Below are 14,592 nucleotides of genomic sequence, written 5' to 3'. Positions count from 1 at the left end.
CCTCCTCTGCTTTGATCCGGGCTTAACCTCGGCCTCTGGAAGGAACCGTTCAAACGAGAGAGCGCGAATGGTGCCGGATTGCGCAACGGTGCGTCGAAGAGCGAGGAGCCGCCCCAGACCCGTCGTTCACGGGGCGGGGAAAAAAACGACGGATCCACAGGCAACGCTGCTCCCAGGGGTGCAACCTCACAAGCAGCCCTTCAATTTGAATTATTAAACGTTTAAACACTACGGTCACGTCTCTAATTTCAACTACTTACATCATGCAACTACGCGGCAAAGACTCTCTCAGGCGGTATTGTGAACGGGGCTGGGATGAAATATGAAACCTTCACACAAGCTGTTTGTTTATTTGTGGATATGGTAAACACTGTGTGCCATAATTTGAGCAATAAATAACTGAACTGGCAGGAGGGGCAAAGGGGGGGGAGAGCAGATGAAAATAGACTCAATGTTTTTCAATTCCTTGCGTGAGGGCAGCCAATAAAGGGGTCTTTAAGGAATAAGCAAGCCCCTGCCGTTCTGTGATGGAGGCCAGCCTCGAGCGTGTGCGTCTAGCCAGTCCTGCTGCCTGTTTATCCGACACACACACACACACACACACCCCCCCCAATTCGCCACTTCAAATCTACAGACTGGAAACAGAATTGTCTTGAGGCATACGTGCTCTTTACTGGCAAGACACAAGGGGGGCACATAGAATGCACCTCAGCTCCGGATTAATGGCAATTTGCGTTTTGTGGCAATTAATGGCAATTTGTGACTGCTGACCGACGTGCCCATCTCACACCTTCACGTGGACGTAATCTTGCCGCCAAATGCCACGGGCGTGCGCTCCCGCGCCATTTTCTGGAGCGTGCGTTATTTCTTTGCTCCTTATCTCGAATTCTTATATCAAATTCCCACACGTGAAGCAATAAAAATGGGTCTAGCCGCTGTTCCTTCAAGAACGTGAGGCTCTCAGACTGGAGAGAGACACTACAGGGTTTGAGGGAACAAACCAGAGATTGATCAGGGAACAAACGAGTAACACTGAAAGACACATTTTATATTACTGCTGCTGTTGTAACCAAAACTGATACCATCACTGTGAATGACGACCCTGTAAAAGTCATGCAGTAATTTATGAATTTCAGAGATGTAATTATCAGGTCCAGTCCCAGCAGACTGATATTATTCAAGCATTTTCACCATGCTCCTAAAATCTCTCTCTCTCTCTCTCTCTCTCTCTCTCTCAACATATATATATATATATATATTTATTAGAGCTGGGCGATATGGCCCCCCCAAAAAATATTCGATTAATTTTTTTAAATACAATTTTCGATTTTAATAGATTTATTTTCCTCTACTAAAAAACTACAGATGATAAAGGAATTGTTAAAAAAAAGTTTTAATTTATTTTACACTTAAATTTCCCCTTTGGGGTTAAAGTGCAACCAGAAACAAGCAAAAAACAATTATAAACAAGTGAGAACATCCAGTAACTTTTAGAAGGCTTTCTCCAACATAGTTTAAGCACTGACACAATGCACCCTCAAACTTAAAATAAATAAACACACCCTCAAAAAATAGATATAAATAATTTGGTGCCCCTTTTAATAAAATGGAAAACAAATACAATTTAACAATTGTTGCATGTTGCGTACTGACAGTCACGCTGTCTACATCCTGGTTAAGAACAGGGCTGCCCTCACTTTAGCCTAAATTCCAGCACTTTTCAAACCTCGAACACAATGCAACATTAATTTGTCAGGTAAATGTTCCTTCTCCTGTTTTTGAGGGGTGTTTCTTTATACTACCACATATCGTTTCGGACGCCTCCGCCTTTCGCGCAGGTTCGCGCGAGGTGCGCAGAGCCACGCGATACGTAGTATAATATACGTAAGTATAATATACTTAAGTATAATCCATTGAAGCGGGCTCGGTAACCGAGGCAGAAACTGCTTAATCCAAAATATCCCGCGGAGGGAAAGTTTATTCACAACGCAACTAAACAATAGTACTCTTCGCTCTCTCCCTTTATCGGTTTCAAACACACCTTACAATGAGGACTTGTTTGGTCTACGTCTGACGCTGCAAAACCGAACCAACTCCTGATCACGGAGCTAGTTGCTCTTTTCTTGGGCACAAGTTCCGCCGTCATGTTTGTGTGTGTGTGTGTGTGTGTGTGTGTGTGTGTGTGTTGAGGGTGGATGGGTGGGAGGTGCTAAACTCACTGAACTACGGGAGCCCACAGTGCAGCGTCGGTGGTGAAAATTAAAACTCAGAAAATCAATTTTCATATTCAAATTCATTGAATTTGAATTAATATATATAGATATATAAAATACACATACACACACAAAAACAGCAAAAAATTAATAAATTGCACATACTCAGGGTTCTTCCACATCAACCTTTAACTTAATGTCTAAAAACTTAGCATTAAAACAGCTAAATGGCTTCCTCAATTATAACAATAATAAAAACAAAATTGGTTTTAAATTGGGTCAAAACAACCAATTTGCTTAATGCAACAAATGAAACCTTTACTGACTAGAGTGTAAAATGGACCATTTCCTTCGCATATTTCAGTAGGCTTCCAAACCGAGCTAGTGCAGACAACAGTAAAACTTTCCAAAAGCAATTGAACGGTGAAAAGGCTTTTTTCTTGACTTTTTACTTCTTTTTGTAAGTCAAGGATTTCAGCCATAGCCACCAGCAGCACTAAGGTACATCATAGCCTACATGAAATGGTGGCATGAATTTAGAACATAAAACATGAAGGCGCTGTATTCACTGCATGACATTTTAATACGGCGATACTCAGTAAGTTACTTTCTAGGAGAGGAGTGGCTAGAACTGAGCTGGGTTTAGACCTAAACTACAGCTTGCTACACATCTTGCTCACTTGCTGTCAGCTAACTTAGTGCAGAATTGGTTTGAATATTTTGATGGAAGTAGAAAACATAAAAAAATGCAGACAACTCTGAACCAGAACTCAAAACGACCACCACCTGTGTTACGAAAACACCTTTGCCAAATTATTTTTACAGACCAGGACTAGGGGCCCTTCCGAGTACAATTTTATGGACTGGCAAAATACACAACCCTCCTGCCACCCAGAACCAACACCGCGTCTCCCTGTGGAGGATCGGGTTCAGTCCCAACTCAGCCAAGTACTGCGTGCTATATCATGTTCTTGGGCGAGACTCCCAGTGCTACACTGGCCTGCCCTGTAACACCGGTGCGGACAAGATCCTCTCCTAACCACAAAAAACAGATCAGATCATCATAATCTTCAAACCTTCAGCTCTATGCAAAGAATAAGAGGGCGAAAAAGCTGTGTGACGGAAGAAAGGGAAACGCCTGTTCCAAATACTTGTATTCTCGACGTACACTTGGAGAAAGTAAGCCCCTTTAAATACGACTACATTAATAAATGTTGTCAAATACATTTGACGGTGCATTCAGTATTCAGCCACTGTGCAACCTTGGTCACCAACACCAGTTTTAAAAGGCAGCTGAGAACGTTTCTTTACCTTTTGAATGCAAATGTGGCTGGAGTGGACGTGTGTGTCACAACTCACCAGCCCCGCAGCTTGTAGGCCTCTGGGATGTCAGGGTTAACCATGACGGTGCTGCTGAAGAGAGTGGAGAGGGAACGCCCGCCAAAATCTGACAGCTTGGCGCCCTTTATGGCCAAGATGGGCTGGCCTGAGCCATCAAACGTCTCGGCCTGGAGCGGGTTGGACAGTGGGTGTGGGAGAGGGGGCGAGAGAGAGAGAAAGAAGGGATATTAGCATTTGCAAAGCTCTGTAGACTTTTCTTAGGACAAACTCAGAGCAGGATCTGACAGGGATTCCACAGACATGGCAGGTAATCACTGCCCTAATTGTTGTTTATGCTCCTGCGTGTCTAAGCTGCCCCATGCAACGCCCGGGGAAGACATGGCAAAGCTGTACTGCCCGTCAGGATGAGGGAGGTCATGCCTCGGGGGCTTCCTGCCGCTGACAGTGTGTCTGCACGCTGGGTGACCACATGAGAGAAGCTACACACACCCAATAACGCACACACACCATCCTGATGTATACACTTCACGTCAAAGATCAACAATAAGTGGAACGTTAATGTGTTTGATCACTTTTTTCAAAACCAACATTAGTAAGGTTTGTTTGCCTTTATTTATTATATATATATATATATATATATATATATATATATATATATAGCAAACAAACCTTACTAATGTTGGTTTTGTGTGTGTAATTATATATATATATACATATACATACATATACACATATATACATATACATATATATATATATATATATATATATATATATATATATATATATATATATATATATATATATATATATATATATATATATACATATATATATATACACACACACATATATATATATATATATATATTTTACACACACAAAACCAACATTAGTATGTATGTTAGTATATATATATATAAGGGGTGGGCATAGATTAATTTTTTAATCTAGATTAATCTCACTGAAATCTTGAAATTAATCTAGATTAATCTATCTTAAAATGGCTCATATGCGTGCTACCCAAGTAATGACTAAAAGTCAGTTTTTGAGATAGGGTTTCTTAATACAGAGGATGCATTAGACCAGGGGCTCATCTCCTGTTTCAAAAATGCATCAATGACTGCTTGAGGAAGCTGTTCTACTTTGATACTTGAAGAAAAAAACATGCTCAATAAAATGTAGGCTACTCGTTTATTCAGTTAAACATGAATTTGTAAGCCTACATACTGTACATTAAAAGGGGTTGATAACATGTTTATTCAGCTAAACATGATATTTGAAATGTAAGCTAACATTTAGTACATTTAACCTCACGGACGTAATTTGGGGGGGACTTTTTCAAAAGCCGGTTTTGGTCCTCTGCAGTTTTAACGGTTAAAAAGAAATATTTAAATAGCGACAAATCTAGCACTAGGACCATGCAGAAAACGACCGCTCCGAGCTCCGCTCCGGTAACACTTTACGTTCCTAAAAATGAATTTTCCATGAAGCAAACCTGGCGACTTCGTGGCCGTATCCATGTAAACACACGTACGATTTGTAATTCACAGGTTTGAAAACTCGTTCTCGCCCCTACTGTGCAATTTGGTTAGGAATACAGCCGAACTAAACTATAAAGTTGAAAGTCATCATAGTTTGCTTACCCATTTTGACCCAGTTCCCAACCCAACTTTAAGAATAGATTAACGGCGATAATTTTTATATCGCCCGATAAGAGTATCAAATTAACGAACGCCGTTAACGGCACACCACTATTATATATATATATATTAGTGGTGGGACTTTAACGCGTTAATTTCGATTAATTAATTACAGGAAAATTAACGCACTAAAAAAATTAACGCATTTTAATGCATTTAACGGACGAGACACTTTTGCACCGTGGAATGTTTCTCAGTGCGCGAGTTCCGGGCATACAGATTATGGACACACAATAAGATGATCATGATGGAGATGACTGAAGAGGCTACGCTGGTGGATGGGAAATTTAAATATAAGAAACTTTCAGATGGAAGTACAAACAAAAATAGTGTTATTTACACTTTATGTAGGAAGGAGTTCGCTTATCACAGGAGCACTTCCACCCTTCGTTACCACCTCAACGCAAAACATGTTGCAGCTAAAGCTGGGCGTACACTGTGCGATATTTTAAATCGTGTACTCAGCTCCAGCTCAAACTGTACGACTAAATCGCAGGGAGAGTCGGCTCGTGGAGCTGCTTCAACAGTGCGATACTCTCACGAGGAGCGATTTGAATTTCAAACATGTTTGATGTTCTTGCGACGCTGCGATTTCTGATCGGGAGTTGGTCGTGAGGTGTGAATCGTTCCTCGTTTACCTGTGTAAACTATACGATGCACGACACGCGATTGAGCCGAAACGAGTGAAAAATCGGCTGAAAATGGGCCAAAAATCGCACAGTGTACGCCCAGCTTAACGCGCAGGTCAGTAATGATAACTTAGCTGCTAAATGTATTCCTAGTACGATAGGGTGACCAAACGTACGTAATTCACATCCTGTGAGGAAACGTCCTGGTTTTTAAATGACCTTCATTGGACCATTAAGACTGGATTAAACTTTCGCGAATGGCCGTAGCGCGCGACTCTGCACGCGTTTATACATGATGCGTCACATTATTTGTGTTGTCCGCTCTCTGTGGTCGAAGATAAATGCTTACAAGAAGCGCTGCAAATTGCGTCAACTGATGCAAGTTACGAACTACCGTCCAGGGGTGAGTTTCCCAAAACGTTCTTAGCGCCAAGTACTTCTTAACCTCGTACGTAAGAACGAGGTGACGAAGTACTTGGCACTAAGAACGTTTTGGGAAACTCACCCCAGAAAGACAATGTCGAAGAAAATCCAGCAGCTGTATGATGAGGAAAGAATTAAAACAGGTTATTGTGAAGAGTGCCACAAATGTGGCTCTGACTGGGGATCACTGGACCTCTGTTAGCAACAAGAATGATCTTGGTGTGACAGCTCATATTATAGATGATGAATCTATAGATGATGAAGATCCAGTCATTTGCTTTGAGCATGCAGAAGACCACTTCTAGGCACTATGAAGATGCCTATGGCAGAGGCCTGGGAAATTAAAGAAAGTCTACCATCTAAAATGGTATTAAAAAACATCTTCTGATTTACTTCAATTCTTCCAATATCCTGAGCAAAACTCCCTAAATTAAACAACATTTTTGGTCAGAATTTCCAATGTTCTGAACTGTTTTCTGCACACTACACATATATTGGTCTTCGTAGTAGACTGGTGGAAAAATAAACAAGATGTTGAAGTTTATGATTATGTTCATTGATTCATTCATCATTCAAACTTAAATTAATATTTCTCATGTTAAATACTGAAATGTGATTAAAATGCGATTAATTTCGATTAATTAATTACAAAGCTTCCGATTAATTCGATTAATTTTTTTAATCGCATCCCACCCCTAATAATATATATATATATATATATATATATATATATATAGAGAGAGAGAGAGAGAGAGAGAGCGAGAGGTGCAGTATGGTAAGCAAGGTGCAGCAGCCTCGTCTCCAGTGACGTGGGACATACCTCCGTCCCCCACATGGTGACCTGGATGACTTTGCCAGACATGTCCATCAGCTGAATGTTCCTCTTGGACACCTCGCGGCTGTTCTTGGTGGTGATGCGCGTCACGTCCTCGACACTCTTACACACTCCGATCACATCTGAAGACGGAGAAACACACTCAGAAGTGCCTCGCTCTGGTTCTTTATTACGCCGGCTGACTGGGTTTGAGAGGAACTATTTACCCACTTGGTCATCCAAATAATTCTTTAGACAGCTCGGACACATCTGTCAGTCTGCACCGCGGTGCTACAGACAGCCTTGCTCTGAGTGTCATCCAGTAACACATTGTCAGTGCAGAGAGGCCCCCCCATTCCTCTTTCCTGCCCAGTAGCTTATCTAATGCCTTCAGGACTCATTTAAGCGCCATTAAAGGTATTTCACAAATCACCACCGACACCAGACTCAAGGAGGCCTGTGAGTGAAACCTCGGCACCGTGCCACGCGTCTGGAGTCATTACTGTAACTACTATTGTGCTCATTACCTCTGTGTTAAAGTCGCAGCCATCTGCCCCCCCCCCCCCCCCCCCCCCCCCCCCCAGTAAGAGGGGCAAAGTCAGCCTACGCCACAGGCTAATACCCCCCCCCCCCCTTTATTATTAATACCACGTTCCTCACCGCTTTAACGATGGTGGTCGTGTGGACTCACCCACGATGGCGTCCTTATCCCGGGCCTCCAGGTTGGCGATGGAGATGAAGTCGCACTGCACCATGGGGACGTCGTGGCTGTCGTCGCAGGGGATGATGGTGGACTCGCCGTTGAGGGTCATCTCGTAGTCGTTCTTCAGGGACGTGTACTGTTTGTTGGCAATCTTCAGGGTGCCCTTGGAGATGTAGTACACCTGCAGTGTGGAGAGGGGGACGCGAGAGCAGAACCTGACGTGAGGAGCCTGCAAGACCATCTACACCTGAAGAAGCTTCCTATACGAGCAGCCCTTAAGATCCCATAAGATCTTTCATTGTTCCATTTTGTGCATCACTATCACCTCAAATTGGCCAATTAACATGCTAAAATAAAAGATTACCTTTCCTTGCTCAATGAGGGAGTAGAATTTATCCACCTCCTGGTTAAAACCAGTCACTCTAATCTCTCCCTGCAAATCAAAAACAACAAACAAATCGGTGAGCGGCCATAAAGCTCCAAAAACCCTCCGAACCGAGACCACCGCGGGAGCCGATAGATGCATCAGACTTACACTTTCGTCCACAATCTCCATGGAGAAGAGCTTGCCCTCTCCTCGAGAGTTGTTCCAATTGCGAATGGCACTCTTGTTGGTGACTCGTGCCCGGATGGTCCACCTACAGGGAAACGGAGGGGGGGAGCCATCGGCTCATGAACGGCACTCCAGAGCAAACCTGGATTAATCGGGGCACTCGAGCCAGAACGGGGAGAGAAAACAGACACGCCCACTCACTTTGACTGGTAGGGGTTGAGGCTGGCAATGGGCACCACTTTTGAGGTGCCTCCCGGGGTACTGGGCATGGGCTTCTTCCCATAATCCCGTGCAGCGCCTCTGCTCGGGGGGCCTAATGAGAACAGAGCCAAAGAAGAAGGGGGGAAAAAAAGCCCAGTGAAGTGTGCAAAGAGCTAAACCTGGATGAGACAGCCTGAGTTAATTAACCAGCCACTGCACTGGGCAGGGTTCACAAGTGCAAAAATAATGCCCACGTGATTGGCTGAGCGCCACAAAACAGCTTAAACGTGCTAATGGTCAGGCTATGAACCTGCTTTCATACGTGTCTGGATGTTGTCAGGAAGTCTGTTTAATTCGTTGGCTGGCAATTCTTAAATAGCACACAAAACCATGTCATGATGCTTTACACATTAGATCTGCACAATACAGGCTGTCAGGTTTAATTGTGAGTTGTTAAATAGCTATTCAGTAGCCCAACATCCATTCAGTAGGAAAATTATATTGCACGCCCAAATACTTGCTGTTAATGAACTCTCAAACCCCCGAAAATGTGTCAAACTGTCAACAAAGTAAAACATTTTAACTCTAGTGCTTTAAAAGCTAAGTCCAATTAAAATGTTCTGAGCATAACTAGCAAATGACAATGAAAACCATCAAACTACCGAATTTAAGGTTCGGAGCTCTGTGTAAGGACTCCTGCCACCTGCTGGCCAATAGTGAGTATGCATAGGGTGACCTACATTACACAACCAGAAATGCTTCCTAGTGCACAAACGTAATCTAAAATCCACATGTGAAACTATTACACCACATTATAAATAGAAAAAACGGATTAACTCTGAAATATGTAATACACTACTGCATATTAAAGGACACAGCTAATGTAAATGATTAACACTGTATTAATACATCTGTCTGGGGAGTCCTAAAAACCATTTAACAAGCTTCAAATATTTTTTGGTATTAAGTCATTCACATATTTTAACCCAATTAAGCATGTTCACTACAGTTCAAAATATATTCAGTAAGTAGCAATACTGCAATAATACAACATGCCAAAGCACTAGCACAAGTATACTAAAAGGTGCTGTGTAATACCGAACAACGGGGCTACAGGGCGGTGTAAATGCTGTGTAGGACGGCCCTGCCGAGTAGCGAGGAGCCAGTTTGGTGCCGGTACCTGCGCCTCCGTTCTGGGGCTGCAGCGGACGGCCGGCGGGGGCAGAGGAGGTGGGCGTGGCCTGTGCCGGCTTCGACTGCCCTGCAGGACCCAGACAGAGAAGGAAACAAACCCAGAGTGTGAATGTAAAAGCCGAACTTCCAGAAGCCGCTCATGCGAAAACCGAGCATGGGGCCTGTGTATACTCACCCTCCGCGTAAGGAGTGGGGCCTGTGTTTACTCACCCTCCGCGTAAGGAGTGGGGCCTGTGTTTACTCACCCTCTACGTAAGGAGTGGGGCCTGTGTTTACTCAACCTCTACGTAAGGAGTGGGGCCTGTGTTTACTCACCCTCTACGTAAGGAGTGGGGCCTGTGTTTACTCACCCTCTACGTAAGGAGTGGGGCCTGTGTTTACTCACCCTCTACGTAAGGAGTGGGGCCTGTGTTTACTCACCCTCTACGTAAGGAGTGGGGCCTGTGTTTACTCACCCTCTACGTAAGGAGTGGGGCCTGTGTTTACTCAACCTCTACGTAAGGAGTGGGGCCTGTGTTTACTCACCCTCTACGTAAGGAATGGGGCCTGTGTTTACTCACCCTCTACGTAAGGAGTGGGACCTGTGTTTACTCACCCTCTACGTAAGGAGTGGGGTCTCCTATTTTGCCAGGCACCTGCTCAGCAGGCTTAATCACCTCCATGTCCAGTATAATCACCACAGGCCTGTGACACACAGTCAAGTCATGTTCTGAGCACAAACACTGGACCTGAGCACCTGAGCCATGTTCTGAGTACAAACACTGGACCTTAAGAGCCACAGAGGAACAGCTGTACAAACTTATGACATCCATGCATTTTTGAATAATTTAAATTGACTTAAAATTAGTAATATTTTATTTAAATATATGCAAAATAAATGTGAATACTTGTATTTTCACAACATATTTCTACCTACTTAGATACACAGTTCCTACTGTAGCCAGTCTGTCCTCTACAGTAGGAAGACACGTCATTAATTGTGTTACCAGACACTCAATGTCACGCACAAGGACAGAGGACAGAGAGAAAGTCCAGAGAAAAGGACAGGCCCTTACCGGCCGTCCTTGAGGACGTTGGTGACGCTCTTCTTCAGCATACACACACAGTTGGGAGCGACCCGGTTCTGTTCGGCCAAGGAGTTCAGCTGTGTGGAGAGCATGAACGCTGTGGACAGGGGAGAGGAACCACGCCGTTGAGCCCGTGAGAATCGCTAGCGTGCCTACAGACGGCCTGCATAGCTCTACGAGAAGGAATTAAGATGCACCACATGCATGCGTCCTGACGGGTAATGAGATTGCCCGGTAACTTATTCATGAGCTAGAATGATATAAACACTTTTAATTCCCACTCCTTGCTCTTTAATCATTTTGAACTTGATCCATCTACAGTGCCGTGTCTCTACTGGTTGCTATTTTCATTTTAGCATCTTTGTGCACAAAATGGAATTCTGTGCTCAAGTAAATAGCTACTGCTCTGCCAACCACTACATGTGGTTTTAGGTTAATTATGGACATCATGTAATCATTTGTAAAATAAGCTAAAGCACCCATGAGGATTTCTACTGCATAGCAATTGAATTCTCTGTAAAAGTGAAATAGGATTAATGATGCAGCAAATAAACAGGAACAGTTAAATCCTGTGCATCTCAAAACAACTGATGCAATAAAGCAAATGTTTACCAAATGTTCAGATTTCCTTGTCTGTCTTTCCACCAGAAGAACTGATGGATATCGAGCGATAGCCATCCATTTTTACAAGCATTTTAAGCACGTGCTTGCTAGCCATTATATATACACACTTAGATGAGGCAGCTGTAATGTCTTTATTTATTCTAAGAGCACACTGGAAATGCTCCTGATATTCAGCCTTGTTAAAACTACTGCATAAGCAAACACACTAAACTCAAGAATCAACGGCTGTTAAGCAAAATGTGGCAAGAGCATCACTTACAGGACATGGTGTGAAGACCATCACTCATCATGAGACGGAAACGCACCGGTCCAGTCCCCCCTTCGATCTTCCGAATATTCTAAATACAAGAATATATATAACTATAATAATAATATAGTATTCTATATGTAAGACATTTGAGATGTTACTGATCTTACTGGCAATACGGTGCAATTAAGTGTACACAATTTATTTAATAATTCATTTGATACAACACAAAACCATCCAATCTATTGGATAAATCTGTCACAGCTATCAAATTAAGATTTTTTAAAAAATAAATTCAATAAACAAAAAAATGCAGACGCGAGGTAATGGCAGTAAATGCTATTCTTTCATATGCCGATGTTTTTTTAACTGAATGCAGATCAAAATACTTGCTTACGGACATCCTAAATATGTCTGTTTTGCGCATTTGTTTTCAGGCTTAGGACTGGAACGCTTAATGCAAGATGAGCCACAACCAACAATATTAAATTATTTACAAAATAATACAGTGATTGCTTATACCATATGTACTTTACAGTTTTTGTTCATTACAAATCTACATAATTCGCTGAAATAGTGTCAAGTGACAAACTTCTGTAAGTCATTTTAGGATTCAGTTACAAAATATATATACACAATGAACTTGGATCCACGACTAAATATTGCAGGCATGAATTCATTGCCAATTTATCATTTCAACCGTATGGCCAGTCAATACAGCAAGAACTATTGATAACACAAGAATCTATTTGTAGCCTCTGATGCAGAATTACATCACATTGAGCCAAAATCTATAAGCAATATATTCGTGTCCTCTATAGATTGTTGAACAACAGAAAGTTGAGCCAAACTTGAAACTTCCTGAGGAATGAAAATTGTTGTGTTTAAAGTGGTGGCCAAACACAGTGTCTTGGGTTTGTTTGTTTTCTTAGGTTTTGTATACAAACATTGTTTACAACATTGAATAGTGGTGATGTATTACATGTTAAGATACAAAAATAAATAATCAATTTCACAGCAATTAAAAAACGCTGTTTTTTCTAGCTAATTCAACTACTGCGGGACATCTGTGAACAATCAAAAATCTTTTACAGAAAAACATACTTACAACCAACTGAAGCACTGGGTTGGAGACATCAGTACCTTTGGTCAGGGCCTTGAGACGAAAGAAGAGATTTTTAATCACATCTTTACCCAACAAGAGCAAGACACATTTTCAGACTCCATGACTCCTCTTCAGCTAACCGCTAACTTTAAACCCTAACTTTAAGCCCTAAACCCTAAATTTAATCCCTAACTTTAAGCCCTACTGTGATTAAACCACTAGCTGGTTAAGCTCTTCAGCCCCAACAGTAAAGGCCTCTGATACGAACAGTTAAGAGAAGAAGTCCAAACACACGCAGCTACAAGTTCTTCTCGGGGTGACGATGCTGCCCCAAACAGCACGAGTTCACCTCGGTGGCGCGGAGCTTCACAAACCCGCTCGTAGCAGCGTAAACACGGCGCAAAGTAACGCACAACAGCGCATTAAATACATTAACGCAGAACATAGCGGTGATTAACGGCTGTCACACACGCAGTTTACCTGTGTGGCTTCCTAGCTAGCTATGGAGCTAACATGCTAACTGGCTAACGAGCTAACATGCTAACGGGCAGACCCATAGCCAAAGAACTAGCATAACGAGCTAACCAGCTAACTAGCTAAGGGGCTAAAGAGCTAACCAGCTAACGGGCAGACCCATAGCCAAAAGAGCTAGGATAACAGCTTCGACCATTTACAAACTTCACTTATTTCACGCTTCCACAGGTATCCACCCACACACCTCTATGGCGCCCTCGGTCAACTTAATGGTCATGTCTCCCCGAAGCGCGTCTCCGTTTGGGGGTGAAAGTCTTCGTCTTCGTGAGCGTCCGAGATCCAGAAACAACACAACCACGTCCGTGCCACCGCGCGCGCGCCAACTCCAGTCAAACGCGCGAAACCGCAGGAACTCTTGTGTGTGCGTCTCGTCACTTCCGGTACGGTCCTGAAGCAGTAACTTGTTTTCGAGTGATGTTCAGATTAGCCTCTGTTTATTGTAGCTAAATGAATGCACTAGTTTGGAAGTTTTCATCAATTATATTCGATTCTGTTTGAACGTGGACTAGTATTTATGATGAACTCTAAAACTTTAAAAGTTCTTCCATGGTCATTTATAAGGACTTTTTGGCATTGTGTCTATAATAAACCCTGTACACCTGGTGTTCCACTAATGGTGCCTGTTATCAAGTCTTATTAAAGTCCCAGTCACATGCTGCGGCATAAACTAGTAAAGCCATGCATAATTTCTAAGATATTAACAGACATAGATGAGTGGATTAGACATCAGTAGCTAGTTGCCAGACTGGGTATTGAAGCCCTTCCCTTTCTTACCAGTAATGGTCTTTCTAACTGACACTATAGATTATAGCCATAGCCTATAGCTAAATACTATGTATTTGATATGAAGTGCTTACTTTGCAAAAATAAACTACTTCATTACTGTCCTAATTAAATATGTGCCTCATGTTATAAAAGGACACAGAAGAATAAGAATACTCCAACATGAAAAACATTTCTCATATCTGCATCTTCAAGCTTAAATTAAGTACAAAGTGACAAAGCGGTAATGATTATGTAAACCTGAAAGGAATGAAATCTAAAAGTGAGTTACATGAATAAGTGGCAGGTAGGTTGCTGGCTCCATCTTAGGATGATGTGTGTGGAGAGGATCGGCATGTTTATAAGTCTAACAGCCTGAGGGTAGAACCTGTTGCCGACTGCCGAGTCCTTGAGAAAACTAGGACTGAGAGAACAAGTTTTGCATCAATAAATATTGCACAAGTCTTTCCCCTGCATGT

At 42.5% G+C, this 14,592-nt stretch overlaps 1 protein-coding gene across 1 annotated transcript in view; it reads right to left on the bottom strand.

The window, feature by feature from the left end:
- Window positions 1-13,694, bottom strand: part of rpa1 (replication protein A1) — a 31,326-nt gene extending 17,632 nt beyond the window's left edge. The window contains exons 1-12 of the mRNA XM_076976389.1: window positions 13,536-13,694; window positions 12,821-12,868; window positions 11,725-11,803; window positions 10,830-10,938; window positions 10,370-10,458; window positions 9,761-9,841; window positions 8,581-8,692; window positions 8,362-8,464; window positions 8,191-8,259; window positions 7,815-8,007; window positions 7,130-7,266; window positions 3,573-3,721 (exon numbers count right to left, since the gene is read on the bottom strand). Coding sequence (XP_076832504.1) covers window positions 3,573-3,721; window positions 7,130-7,266; window positions 7,815-8,007; window positions 8,191-8,259; window positions 8,362-8,464; window positions 8,581-8,692; window positions 9,761-9,841; window positions 10,370-10,458; window positions 10,830-10,938; window positions 11,725-11,803; window positions 12,821-12,868; window positions 13,536-13,568 — 1,202 coding nt within the window. The 5' untranslated portion in view covers window positions 13,569-13,694. The remainder of the gene's footprint in view (window positions 1-3,572; window positions 3,722-7,129; window positions 7,267-7,814; window positions 8,008-8,190; window positions 8,260-8,361; window positions 8,465-8,580; window positions 8,693-9,760; window positions 9,842-10,369; window positions 10,459-10,829; window positions 10,939-11,724; window positions 11,804-12,820; window positions 12,869-13,535) is intronic.
- Between the last annotated feature and the right edge of the window lie 898 nt (window positions 13,695-14,592).

Source organism: Brachyhypopomus gauderio, chromosome 16 (assembly GCF_052324685.1).
Source record: "Brachyhypopomus gauderio isolate BG-103 chromosome 16, BGAUD_0.2, whole genome shotgun sequence".
Lineage (NCBI taxonomy): Eukaryota > Metazoa > Chordata > Actinopteri > Gymnotiformes > Hypopomidae > Brachyhypopomus > Brachyhypopomus gauderio.
Note: the sequence above shows the minus strand (reverse complement) of the source record. Positions and strands in the feature narration are given on the sequence as shown.